The sequence below is a fragment of the Dermacentor albipictus genome, chromosome 10 (genome assembly GCF_038994185.2).
Source record: "Dermacentor albipictus isolate Rhodes 1998 colony chromosome 10, USDA_Dalb.pri_finalv2, whole genome shotgun sequence".
In the NCBI taxonomy this organism is placed as follows: Eukaryota; Metazoa; Arthropoda; class Arachnida; order Ixodida; family Ixodidae; genus Dermacentor; species Dermacentor albipictus.
In genome coordinates this window covers 68600520-68615019 of record NC_091830.1, presented here as the reverse complement: position 1 = coordinate 68615019, position 14500 = coordinate 68600520, and the positions used below count along the sequence as shown (strand labels likewise).

At 45.0% G+C, this 14500-nt stretch overlaps 1 protein-coding gene across 3 annotated transcripts in view; it reads left to right on the top strand.

Moving 5' to 3' along the window:
- The window catches only part of LOC135899601 (zinc finger C3H1 domain-containing protein-like), a 94239-nt gene extending 79739 nt beyond the window's left edge, over window positions 1-14500 (top strand). For all 3 annotated transcript variants that reach the window (XM_065428916.2, XM_065428923.2, XM_065428909.2), the window contains exons 30-35: window positions 590-856; window positions 2133-2234; window positions 7176-7215; window positions 8482-8544; window positions 9753-9870; window positions 12822-14500. In XM_065428916.2, coding sequence (XP_065284988.1) covers window positions 590-856; window positions 2133-2234; window positions 7176-7215; window positions 8482-8544; window positions 9753-9870; window positions 12822-12877 — 646 coding nt within the window. In that variant the 3' untranslated portion in view covers window positions 12878-14500. The remainder of the gene's footprint in view (window positions 1-589; window positions 857-2132; window positions 2235-7175; window positions 7216-8481; window positions 8545-9752; window positions 9871-12821) is intronic.

Here is a 14500-nt window from a genome sequence, read left to right as displayed (position 1 = left end):
TCTCCCTTCCCCGGCATAGGGTAGCCAACCAGACTCTTGATTGGTTAGCATCCCTGCCTTCCTTATATCCCCCTCTCTGTCTCTCTGAAAGGATTTTGATGATTTTGTACAGATGTACCGAGTCGCTAGGGTAGGTCCTTCTGATCATTATGTGACACATTTAAGCACTCTGTGTAAAGCGTGTAATTTATTATAATGTTTTAAATAGGTGTATCGCTACCAGTCGCAGCAGCGCTGCTTCTCTCTGTTTTCCGCCGCCCCATCCCAATTTACGCGTTTGGCCCAACTGACGTCAGTTGCACGAGCTATCTGTTTGGCTACCCAGACCGCGTCGTCGATCATTTTTGTCAACAGCAACATTTTCATGGATAGCTCAAATGGTGACAACTTATGAACTCGTAGGTTGATGGGCGGACTGGTAAATACATAAGTTTGGAGCTTTCACTACAATGACCTTAAAGATTAACAAAACAATTTTACCACAGTCCCCTGAATTTCTTTATGTTGGGGTTTCACTGTAGTACTGCAGGGTCTGTTTAAAAGCACCAAGGACTTTGCTACTCCAAACGATATTCCCTCTTCCATGCAGGTACTTGAACTATCAGCTTGAGGCTGTCGTCCGCCGCGAAGGCGGCTCCGCAGCCACTGTGAGTGGCCTCGTGCAGCGTTGCCTTGAAAGCGTGCCCACCCGCAGACCCCTGCCCACGGAGCCGAGAAAGATGTGGAGCGACTGCAACTTCACAAACCACATGCTCAACCTGCTCGCGGCACACATGACGTCACCGCGCGACGCAGCCGATCTCCTCTGGTCTTACCTGCAGGATCGGATAAAACTGAACCCAGCGCTGGTCCAACGGTGTGTTCTGCAAGCAGACGTAATCTAGTAGACACTGTGTTTAAAGGAGTATCGGCATTGACAGTTTAGACTGCATTGCGGAAATCAAATTTGGAGCTTGCCTCGTTCTGTCCGGTAAACGCATGGACAAACATAATAGGCGCGCACACGGTATTTGTAGGTTGTTCATTCATTAACCCAAATATAGCTTGTACGGCTGTCAGTCGAACAATTGCACGTGATTAAGGCCTGTTCAACGGCTTGTGCATATCATCCCATGGTAGTGACGGGTGGCGTCGAGGAGGCAGGCAGGTAAACAACCAGCTTGGAAGGAAATTGTTTGTTGCTTAAACTTCTGCCATCAAAACAAAAATGCAACTTGTTGGTGGCGATAGCAAGTTAGTGGCAGATTTTCCCTAAGGCTGCACTGCTAAGGCCAATATAGCTAACCAAGGCTTCTTTGTCAGCTGTTTAAGTTTGGTACCAAAGCAATACAAATCTATTTGGAGCGGCCATACAGCACTCGGAACATAAAAAAGACATCTTGTCAATGAGAGCAAGGATGCGGGCAAAACCTTAAATGGCGCCAATGTAGTTTGTTACAATGTAGATGGTTACCATTGTAATATCTAATGCGTACATAATGTTTCTGAAAGAGCACTGGACCCTGTAGTGCGTTTAAAATTTCGTTCTCCGTTAAAAATTGGTTTGAACGTTGGTCTTATGCTGAATATGGTGGTGCTGTTGGAAGTGTCAGTCTGTGCAGCGATTAGGAAAAGAAGGGAGTTTCAGTATGCAGCACCAATTGATAAACTAGCACCTTAAGGTGTAGTAAAATCCTGCTTATAATAGGAAGATTGGTTACAGATGTTTGCATGTCAAATTTGTTCCTCTTATTTCACCCGTGTATCAAAAGCGTTTTTTTAGGGTTGCAAGTTTTTTCGGGGGTTTGAGACAACCAAAAGCTAAGTCATTACAGTAGTTGAACTATATATGGATAAATTTTTTTCCATGTGACAGCCTCAGAACTTTTTGCCTCATATACTTACTACACTGGGTTCATGTCGTACGCTGGATTTTACACTAGTCCAGCTGGTAGAAATGCACTTCTTTGTTGGTCGCCTCTGCATGTTCTCAATCGCACGCTTGTCGCTGGTGCCTGCCAGGCTCAACGCAGGCTGCCGTGCCCACTGAAGAAGACTTGTCCTCGCTTGCCAAGCTTGGCAGAGCCTGCGTTCTTGAGGAAATGCGGTTGTCCTCGTTTTTCTTCTTCTTTTTCTGTTCTCGCCTCTGACAGAGTGGCGGAGCTGTACCTGCAGTCCAACGACAGGGACCGGGCAGAGACCGTGCTGCGGGCAGCCCTGGTGCCGGGCCTCCAGTCGCTGCGACTCTGGCAACTGTGAGGCCTCGCATTTGCATTCTCTCTCTCTCTTTCTGTCTCTCTCGTAGCCACTTAGTATCCACTCGCAAGCCTGTCGTACCTCTAGAGCCATTTTTGTTCCATTTCCTGTGCTATTTTCATGTTTGGTTTCATGACAGCTCGAATGCTTGTGTCTTCTTTATCTTGTGTGTCTGCATGACAGTTCTTCTATGCAATCCCCGCTGCTTGCTTTCTGGAGTGTTGATTTTGCAATTGAACTCATTGGTATTGAAGTCACTACTTCAATGCTATTCAGTACTGCTGTAAAAGAATGTGGTACTGCCGTCATTACACAAGCAGTACAGTACACTTCTGTTAATCCAACTCCAGCTTTATTAAATTTTAATGTTAGTTCAATCCAGACCCAAGGTCCTGTGTCCATACGTTTCTATGGGCCGAGAGATTCATTATTTCCATGCTAAAATTGGGCTTCACTGGGTAATTCTAACTTGATTGGTTAACATACAGCTAACCCCAATGCTCCACTTGTGATCCGAATGGCTTTGTCTTTTTCGGTGACATTAGAAAATTAGAAATGCGCCAAAGACATGGTTACCTGCCACCGAAAGCTGAATTTTGGCCTGCCCTGAACATTTAAAGTAGAATTGGCAGCATTAGTAGATGATTACCGTATTTTCACAAACCTAGAGCCAATTTTTTAAAAGAATGATGCTAGGAAAGTTGCCTGGGCATTGCAATCAGATGTGAACCTGAAACAGTGTTCACGGCGTTATCAACAACCTGCTGTTAGCACCAGCTTCATTGCGAGCATAATCGCGATATGGTGACAGAACAAGCTTTTGTATAGATTGGCGATGACGACATACCGCTTTCATTACGCAAGTTTATCTAGAGGGGGTGTCATTTTATGCGCTAAGGTAGTAGAAACAGAGCCACTTGTTTTTGGTGCGTCTGTGTTTTGTATCACATGGCGAACTTGCAAACCGGATAGTCCAGGGCATGTGCTAACATTAACAGCATGTTTGTGATGGTGATGTGGTCATTCAAGAATTTTGAAATAATGCCAAACACCGTCGATTATGTGGAGGAGACGTCTAACATTCAATAGTGATAAAAGAACTGTCTGAGAAGGACGATGATGAACTTCAACTGCAAATAAGCTTATTGCCATTCTGTCAATGTAAACTTTGCCAATTTAATCTTTTTCTGATTGCCAGAATTCCAAGCATGCTACATTTTTCTTGTTATAGAATCGGAGGCGGGATGAATTGGGGTGAACATTGATTTCTGAAGAAGAGTACGTATTTGGGCCGGTTGGTTCATGATTGCGAGCAATGGAAACACTGCTAAACAACAGGATGAGCAGGAGGGTCCCTCTGTCTGTGTCCCTCGGCTCGTCCTGTTGTTTAGCACTGTTTTTACTGCTCGTAATTGATTTCTGATTTGAGTTCATAAATCCCTAAGTGCATTTTGAGTTTGGGTGCATGTCAGAAACGGCCGACTGCCACGAAATAGAGCAGCTGCATGCTGCCACCGCCAAGCTGCCTGAAAACTTGTTCTGTTGCCAACTTGTGATCACACAGGCTGTTCCCAGTGCACCAAACGCAGTGTCAGTGTCATGCCTGCTGTAATGTGCAGGTGACTTTGAAGCCCATTTTCTTGCAGAATATGTGCGAGTTAGAATCGGGTGAATTGATAATCATCCATCTTGAGCAGTCCTGTTCGTCTGAAAAGTGATGGTCTAAGCAGGCCATCACTTTTAGAAGGAGATGGCTTGTCTGACACATTCACTGTACCCTAAGTGCCAGCAAGACAGGCACTATTGGGGTCATGACTTGGGTCACCATTGGAGTTGGGCATGTGCACGTTGACTGCTCAAGTTTTAACTATCTGCCGAGGCCGAATTTTGGATTCAAAGCAGTGAGAGTCTTGGCCCAAGTAAATGTGTGGACGCTGACTGGTGTTGTTGGTCAGGATAGAATTTACCAGACTCGAAGTCATCCTAGCAAACTCTAATTACTCATTGCTACTGAGTGTTGGCAAACAAATCATTGAAATTGGGAAGAGGTAAAGTTTTGATACATTGAACCAGCAAAAGCTCCAGCAAGCAATGTTTGTGTTCGGGCAAATCACTGCAGTCTCAATGTCTTTGGAGAATTCGCCAAGCTTTGAATGTCCATTGTTTATGTACCACTTACAGCATTAAAGGTTACCAGAAGTCTGAGAAATGGTTGGCATAAGGTTGTGATTTCCTGTGTGAATGAGAGATGAGACATGGATAGATGCGTACTCTTGCTGAGATTAAAGAAAATAATTCGTGGGGGCTGCAACATTCATATGGGGACGGATTACTAGCGAAGCTGTTTAGGCTGCATACATTACGAAATAAATTTTTTTTCATATGGCACCACAGTACAGCCCCACAAGCACCGCCGCGGTGACCGCACCTCCCATGCATTAGCCGCAACCGCTGCTGCAGCCTCACCAGTACCTCCGCCATGTGTGACGTTATAACTACAGAAGCGCAAACTACGTGCACAGGCACGGTCGCCACCCTCTTTCCCCCTCTCCCCATACCTGTCACTGTATTAGAAGACACTGGAATAATTTTGACGACTCGTGGTTCTTTACTTTGCATGTGACGCTTGGCACACCAGCATTTTTGCATTCCATCCTCCCCGGTAGAATACAGCAGAGATTAAGCCCATGACCTTGCACTCTGCAGCAAAACCCCATTGCCACTCTTGCCACAGAGTCACCTTGGCAGATCATGTGACACGTGGATATGTTAACCGGTGCTCTTATTAACCAACAGAAACGGTTGCCAAGGGAAGTGAATTCCAGTCTGGGGAACTGAAGATTAGGTCAAGTCATGAGAGTAAGGTTAAGTCTGCACAGGACTAGGGTAAATGGAAATATCCGGGGTAGTTTGGTCATAAGGCTAATAATTCGTTCATCATGGCTACAAGTAGGCTAATGACGATGGTTTCCACAAAGAAGGCTTGTGTTGTGCACACGCTTAGACGCTGACATTATGGCAGCTTCTTAGGCAAAGTAACACGGTTGCTGACAAGGGGGGCATATTGGACTTGCCGTTACGTCTTGACTGAATGTGCCTGAATTCACACCTGCACACCAGTGCGTCCAGTGTGCCTTCTTTTGCCCTCGTGCTTCCCTGCGCTCAACAACCTTTAGTCAGTTGCTGAAATGTAAAAAAAAAGGCTTTTGGTGCTTTATTTTCCTCATTTTTCTTAGAAATCACTGGATTGTTTCATGGCTGTCATGCCTAGAGGCAGTTTACTTGCAGGCAAGCTCAAGCTGTTCGGGAGTGCTTTCTTAGCACCGCTTCACATACCTAATTCTTGTACCATTGTTAAAGCACCTTGGTAGATCACTCCTTCATGTCAGCTTTGGTTCTGTAATTGCCAACATATAGGTGAAACCTCTTAATTGGGGGTGGTATTCTTGGATGTTCACTTACGGGGATACAGTCACTTTTTCACTAGTTTCTATGACTAACACCGGATACATCGGTGTCTATGGACAATGGCGCTTGTGGCACTATGCTAACACAGTGCTTGTCACTGTCTGGAATGCTGTCGCACAGACGCATCCGGTGCTAGTCGCGCCAAATCTTGCAACGCTGGCTGCATGCAGACAGTGAATGGCCAAGAATTCCACCCTGGGGGTTGCCCTTAATGTCGAGTGATGGTAATCTGCTTCAGTGATAAGCGTTCCTTTTGATTGCTGACTGTACTCAGCAGGATCGAGTGCCATTTAAAAAGAATCTGCAGTGGAACACTTTTGCATGTTCATCAATGTCATTAACAATGTATGCAGCTCAAAGCTTCATTCTCTGTAGTTTGCATTCTGAAATTAAATTCATGAGGCTGAATTGTGCTGCCTGTAAGATAGTACTTTGATTTTGTTGCAAAAGATTGTGCAAATTGAGAGTCATGGTGTGTCCTTGATGTGCACTTCGTAGGTTGGACGTTACCAAACTTTTCAAACTTTACCGGGGCCTTATCACTTTGCGATTTGGCCAATCTTTTTTGTCTCGGGTATCAGCGGATGGCGAAAAGTGCCCGTTTTACTTTGCTAGGCCCATTTGCATCATTATAATAACCTCTGGTGAATTATGCAGCGATGCTGCTGCGCATTGAGCATTTCGTGTTGTTGCATTCGTGTTCACGCACCAAACCTGACATGCCTCTCTGATCTTCACTGGTGCCGATGTTGAGAACCGGACAGTAGATGCTATAATCTTCAAAAAATATTTATAATTATGGTAGCCCTTGTTTTGAATGGTTTTTCTGTAAATCAGAAAACCTTTTAGTTGGTCATACCTTCAGTTGGCTTCGCTTAGCTAGGTATCTATAGGAAGCTTAATCTTGCTCTTCTTTGTTGTATCTTGGTTAAGTGTAGTTGAATTTCCTCAGGCGTGTTAAAGTTTTTACCTTAATGTTCCTTGCTTTCCTAACGGGCTTCCACTTATAGAATGTAATTTAGTTTCCTTTGTTCCTTGTTTCTTCTTTGTAATATTAAATTATAATACATTGTTATCCCTGTGCGGCAATAATAATATAATGATGATGACGATGCAAATTAGCAACACAGAAACTATGAAGCTAGAGAAAACACGAGATGTGCATTACCCACATGTGAATCCTGGAGGTAAATACGGTGGTAATGAGTAATGATCTGGCTGATGTTGTTCTTTGTCGAAGAGAACAACCTGTGAGTGCATGTTTTTTACCCTTATGATGGCACCACGGTTGTTCTACTCGGCACTGCTATGTTGAAAATGTGTTTGAAGCATGTTCCATGTTAGGGGCTTCCGCTTTAAGGTGAGCAGCAATTAGATCAGTTTCATTTCATTTTCATTCTCGTATTTACTGTGCCATTTTTGGGGTTGCACTGTTCTCTACATTTCTTCTTGCAATTTCATTGTGGGCGCAGAGGTATCCAGCTGGCGGCCACTGAAGGGGACAGCTATGAGGTGGGTTTCCTTTGGCCCTTGACTAATGTGAGAAGCTTGTCATGTTTTTGTTTGGATCTGCGGCTGTCAACTCTCTAATTGAGGCAGAAAGCATCAGTCACCCAAGTGCTCAATGGATAGTCAATTACCATATTTGCTCGCGTAATGAGCTTACTGTTTTCCAAAAGCGTTGATCCATATGTGGGAGACGGGGTCCTACACCATTGGAAAAGAAGTTTTTGGGGGACGTAGAAGTGTTCTGTGACCAATTCACTGACCATCCGGCTGCACACGCATTAGCACAGTGGCAGGTGGATGTGGAGGGAGCGGGACCCATCGTGCAAACTTGCCGTAGCTCTCCCAATTTGAAAATCTATGACAGGTTTGCAAACATTTTCAAACCTAGCAATGAAAAGGCCGTCATCCTTGCCATCAGCGCCAACTGCAGTAAGCCCGTGTTGTGCCAGCACTGACTAAACACGGACCGATGACATTCTTTCACGTGATGTGCGGTCTGCACGCTTGTCTGCAAAAAATAAGCAATTTTTCAAGGGCGAAGGCGAGGAGGAGTTCGTTATGTGAGTTAATTGTCTCATGAAATGGTGGACGCCACACCCCAGATGTTGCACCAGTCATTTCAGTGCAGTAGTTGAAGAGCACACAATGACCGCTTTGCTGTAAGCTGGGCACGCATATCTTCAGATATGTTCACTTACTTGTTCACTTAATTGAAGAGCACACAATGACTCCGTTGCTGTAAGCAGGGCATACGCCTTCATATCCTCATATCAGAAGCGCAGAATCAAGACTATCGAAGATCGACTTGATTCTGTGCTTCTCGGCATTTGATGCAAGTTAGGTGTGCTTCTCTGCCGTCCTCTGTTTCGGGATGCCCAGCGTGCTGCTGTTTGTTCACCTTCACCCCCTTCTTATCCTGTGCAGTGCTCAGAGTGCTTTTTAACTTTCGGGGCCACGGTCATAAATGTGGTCGTGGTACCACGTGACTGCCACTTCCAATTTCCACTATGTAAAGCCTGTGGGTTGCTTCGCACCCAAGGCCAATCTGCACTTGCCATGTGTGTTCAACTGGGCCCGTGGACAGGTCTTGTAATCGATTGTGCAACACTTGAAGAATTGAGGCCTCCGATTCTAATTGATGGTGTTTAACAGCCATCTGATAATTTTAAAAGAAATTCTTTGTGCCAGTGCTCTTCTAAGCCACTGCTTCGATAGGCGCAGCCACAAACGTTCCGTGTTGGCGGGTTTGTGTTGCTCTTCTTTCCACAGGTGCACCGGTTGTTTGAGGCCGCTGTGCTAAGCATGCCGTATCATGCTGACCTCTGGTGCCACGTGAGTACACTCCTTTGCCTGCATTCTCTTTTCTTTTTTTCTCAACTCTTCAAGTGGTGAGGATGAATCTCGGGCCCCTTCTGTGTTTGTACAAAAAATGGCATTTGGTGCCAAATGCTTCGATTGCTCAATGGCATTGTTTTAAAGCGATAGGTGCTTCATGTCAACATATAATGCCACTACGTGCCTGAATTTTGACATGCCTGATGTTTCGTGAAGGCTTTCACGTAATTATAGATGTCTGCAATTTGAAAGTGTTTTCACTGGTATCTAAATGTAATAATGCCAGAACTGTTTTTTCAGAAAATGATGTTGGCGTTTGCTTCGCATAGATTTGGCGAAATCAGCCTTGACCCAGCATGCAAGGCCAAGAGGCAGGTTCAGAGTGGCAAGGTGCGGATTTGCACTAAAGTTTAGTTACACACAAGAGGCCATCATCTCCAACAAAAATGATCTGCAGTGGACTCTATTTAAACAGAGCCTCAAGGAACCAGGGAAACTGGTTCTGTTTGTCAGGTGTTTCAGTTATTGAGAGACAAAGGTGAATACAATCGCTTGAATACAAAACCAACCAACCATGGGGATGGTGTTCTGTGTAAGAGGCAGTTCCGTTTAAGTGATTTCTGTTAAGCGAGGTCCCACTGTAGTATGGACAAGTGGCCATCGCCGACCGCAAACTGCCATGTGCATCAAAGCAGACATGATGGATGTTTGACAGGTCTGTCTGTTCACATGCCTTAGAAAACATAACTCTCTCGTCAGAAAGGCTGTCAATAGGGTGCTGACGCAAGAGCTCCACGAAACTTATAAATTATTCGAGTAGGAAAGCTAGAGTGCTCAAGTGATGCCTCTGCAAGCACCGCACCGATACCTTTGCCCGAGAGGGTTACGCTTTCTCGATGATTGCCACGTCTGCAATACCAAAAAGCCATTCACCTGTACTGCAGAATTTTGCCTCGGTTGGAGCTCTTGTCCTGGAGATGTCTGTCCATGACAGTAGATACTTGGCCTAGAATTCAGAGATTACCGTAGTGGCAGGGTAATCATGGTGAAGAGAAGTCTTGGCACCCGGCCGGGAGAATAGAGTTGCAAAAGCCAAAGGAGGGAACAGATAGCTGTGGCATTGACGCTATGCTTTGCCAAGCCTTTCTAGGGTTTACTTCCAGGCACTTGTGTACCCCCCCTCCCTTCCCCCTCGCCCTGTGCAGTTCCTCATCTACGAGCTGACCCAGGGTCACGTGGAGCACGCGCAGAAGGTGGTGGAGTCAGCTTCCAAGTACCAGGTGCCTGGTGCCAAGGAAATCCTGGACAGCTTCCTTGCCAAAGGTGTGCTCTGGTGCATGGCAGCATGGCTATGGTTGGATGTGCCTGTCCACCCGTGTGGCCAACGCAAGGCCGATGTCTCTCTTTACAAAGTGTACCCACTCTTGCAGCAGTACCTCCAGCTCGTTCACACCCAAATTTTGCCCAGAGGTGTCATTTCATGGTGTATTTTGTTTAATGCCTACCAGAATCTGTATAGCCTATGCTTATATAATGAACTGAATCTAAATTTTCCTTGCTGGTATCAGCATGTGAGGAATGCTATATGCTTGTAGCGAATGTCAGATGTAACGAAGATATTTTCGTGTTGGTTTCATCATAACAAGGTTTCAAATAGTATGCTGCATTTCGGTGCAGGACTGTGTGCCATTCAGAATGAATTGCAACGAGAGTAAACACTTGTTAATTCGAATTAAACGAAATTCGAACTATTGAAAGTGATAAACAGAAGGCTGTATTTGATGGCGAAAGCAGGAACCATCACCTTTTATTTACAAAAGAAATCCGGGTCGATTCCTGCTTGTTTTCCCGCGATATCGTCGAAAGGCTCCTTCTTTTAAAAACTGAAGAACAGCAGTACATGATTCAGTCCTTCCATCACCTGTAGTAACAGAGGCCGCACAGGTGCTTCCTCTTTCTCATCCGGCTTCACCATCATCTTCCGCTGCATTGTCATTGCGGACTACTTGGACAATGACGTCATCAATCGCAATGCAGACCACGATGCAGATGTTGATGCTTACGCAGTTTGCTGAGTCCACTTTGCCCAACACTTCATCTGTTAACAACAATGCATGAGCACGTCGCTGGATATACAATCTGCACCTTCCACTGGCACACTGGCGTTATCACTGAGGTTACATGCCACTGCTCAGGGTCCGTTTGATTGTTAAGCGCGCGGTGAGCAATCTCACTGATCTTCCCTGTACCAAAAAAACTGAATGCCTCATTGAAAACAGTGGTTGCATTATCTTTCACTGTTAGGGCGAAACATAGTGCATGCTCTTTCTCACCGTAAGGCTGCCAATTGACATCACCACTGCTGCCATTGTGTTGTTGCTGATACAGTGCGCTTTTCTTTTTTTTTTTCTTTTCGGGATGACTAGGTTAGATTTATTCTGCACAAAATGAGCAGGTATTGTATTTCAGGCAAGGTATTGAATGAACTGAAATGTCATCTCTGTGTGAAATTTGAATGGGAACAAGCCAGTAGTTTTAACTGAAAGGTTGATTATACCAATTTTCTTTAGTACATGTAGTTCTTCGAGTCCAGTGTAGAACCAGGAAAGTCTCTTGAGGGATCACTTTTGCAGATGCGATCAACAACATTCCTGGTACCTGTGTGAAGATAGCTAGCTTGGGTCAGGGCTGGGAATAATGTCAGCTGTATATGCCAGTGCCTCTGATGCAGCATCACTCAGTCTCGCGAGAGTGGTCTTATCCTCTAAACACTTGAGAATATGACCCCAGGTATTGCATCACAAAAGTGATTGTGCTAAAGTGTCCTTGCAATTTATCGCTCCTTGTGCTGTTTTCATATTTTTTGTTGTAGCTTTAAAGAGTGTCAATATTGATAACAATGGAAATGTTCAGCAAAAGTCGCCAATGTTTGTACTGTTGCATTTCAAAATTATTGAGCAAATTTACATGCGCTGCTCTTTTAACCTTGCGATGGCCAGTGCTGGTGACGAGTTGTAACTCGGTTAAGAACTTTACAGCAGTTGTTGTGGGCTGATTTTTGGCTGGCTTAAAAGCATCCGAAGACAGTGGCGAAAGTGGCAGTGCCTTTTGTGATGCATTGCACGAGGTTTTGCTCGATGCAAAAACCACAGTGGTTCCACAAGGGAATCGTCAGTGCATTGAATATAATCTGTATATTATGCGAGATGCATTCAGAAAGATAGTTCTAAATAATTCTTAAATGGGCCAGACATGTCAGTGAAGGAAGGCTTTTATTAAAAAGCGACACAACATATATTTTCACGTATTCATTGTCCTTGCTTAGGCATTGAGTGCAGTGTGACCCTAACTTTTCCGTGCCGCAGTCGTAAAAATCTGCCGCCAATGATTGAGAAACCTAGATGTCGCTGCTCTCTGGAGTGTGAAGCACGTTCTGTAAAAACACCCGATCTTTTGCACCATGACTTGTGCTGCCAATGCACCCAACACATTCCAGCAAACCGAGCTGCCATTTTTGTGATGTGTGGAATTGTTTTGGTGCAGACTTGATCCATAGCATTATGCACTAGATTAGCTTTTACTGGGGGGCAAACACGTGCCTGTAATATTGTCACATTTTATTGATGTTAAACAAACTACAGTGGCACAATGAAAGTTACAAAACTGTTTATTGGTCGAGGCCTGTGCCCCAAGCAAAACAAGTAACACTTGGCACAATGATAGTGGCGAGCACACTTGTCGATCAAACGAAAATCCAATCTGCAGGTCGGACACGTCGGCTATTTGTACCTTGCAGTGAACCTTCCAGTGTAGTCTCTAAAGCTTGCGTAAGCATCAGAATGTACACCAGTACTCGCGTGGCGCACAGTATGTTATTACCACAAGACTCGACGACTACATAGGCAACAGATAGAACAATTGACAACATTCGAGAAAATTACAGTACAGGAAGGCGCGAGCTGCGCTGAGCAATAAGCTTTAATTTATGTCAGCCGAAGCAAGACGGTCAGTGCAAAAGATACACAAGTACTCGTGGCAATACTATACGTACTCGAGCAATGCGGCTCTTTCTGGGAGGCAAACTTGCTTCGAAAACAGATTTGTCCAGTAAAAGCAGCTTTGGTCCAGTGACGAGTAATGCATATGTAAGACAGTGATGACTTTACTAAAGTGTTTTTGATGTCCTTACTGGGCAACTCTAGGAAATTTCTCTGTTTTGTTAGCCCGAAGGGGCAGGTTACCATATGCGGTTGTAATCACCTTACCACTTTCAGAAATGACGGAAGAGGATGCACTGAAGCGCCTCGGCATCTTCCTACTACCGCCGTGAAGGTTGGGTGCCACTGCGGCTGTCGAGGGGGTCGTCTGGGGTGTGCTTTGACACCCCATAGGCGGCCTGTTGTAAGTACGTTCACACCAAAAGGGTGTAGTTGCACAGACTCCCTCCAACTCCTCCCTCTCCCTTCATCCCCACACCCCTCTCCCCTACTTTTGCCCCCCTCCCCCACCTCTTGTACGTATGCCTCCATTGCCATCGTTGGGTCTTTTGCTTTCATACCTGTTTGCCCTGGCATTAGGTTCTCGACCCCTTTCTCCATTCTTCTTAGTTCTTTTTTTTTTTTACACTTGCCTTTTTTTCTATGCCGTTCTCTGGTGCTCCCCAAGCACCAGTTGGCACCGAAACCCACCGCCTTAAATTTTGTTTCTTCGGGTCATCTGGCAAGGGCTCACTGAAAGTTGAGTGACCAGGTTTGACTGTGTTCACTTAAGTGGCTCTGCATTCATCTGCATGCGGAATCAGCCTTATGCACTTTTCTGGATGATTGGACAATAACTCCATGTGTTTTTATTTTTATTTTTACTTTCCTTCTACATTAATTTTTCTTTTTTTTCTGTGACTGATTTACTTCTTTCCTGGTGCCAAGCAGTCACTTTGGAGCTTCATATGTGCAACGGCTTGTTCGTTGCAATGTTTCGACAAGGGAAGTTTTATGCTGCGCTTTTCCTGTCCATCTTCCACGCACATTTGTGCTGTGAAGGTTTGGAGGAAAAAAAAAAAAGAAAAAAAGACGGCTGTAGGAAAAAGAAAACAATCTCCGTCATCGGTCTGTTGCAGTATTGTGGGTAGTAGTAACAGGAAAAAAGAAAGCTGTGCACAGTACGGTGGAACAGTGGAGACGTTTTTATTGACCGAAGAGGCGGCGAAGCGAAGCGTGTAGATGGACACGGCAAGGAAAATGGATGCTAAGCGGACGACACGTCGTCGTCTTTTTCTCCTCGGCAAGCAACGGATTTGTCGACGGCCACGACCCCTTCCCAACGACCTGCATCTGTGATACAAGACTGTCTCCTTGACGCGACCTGAACCTTCTGTGCCCGCCGCCGTGGCAAGGGGCGGGGACGGGGTCGTGCACGATTTCCTGTGTGATTGCATGGCAGCGAACGTTTGGGCCTGTCTTTAGCGTGACAGTTCGCTCGCTTCCATATTGCAATTGGTTCTCGGTTGAAGCCATTTACTAATATATTTTATTTCCTACCGAGGCTGTAAATAAAGTAGTCTCCTTTCCTGAGCTAGTGCATACTGCAGTACCTGCAAAGGTTTTTTTTTCTTCTTTCGACTAGTCTATTAAATTTAGTTGCCATCTTGTTGCCATTTCCTAAAGGTTATTTTGTCCTCCAGGTGTTCTGTAACTTGATCTTTTTTTTTTCTTGTGTTGGCTTTCCATAGCCTGGATATTTTCGATAAAGTCAAGTCTGGCCATTTAAGAAGGGTGCCATGCAAACACACTGTGCAAAGTGTCAAATGCCATTCACTACCTTGGATGCCTTTGTTGTTTTCGTTTTTTGTAAAAAAAGAGAGAATGGAAATCGTTCTTTTTTATGCCTGTCTCATGGCATTTGTACATACTCTTGGGTCCACTGCCCTGTGTATATATTAAAGAGATGTTTTGAA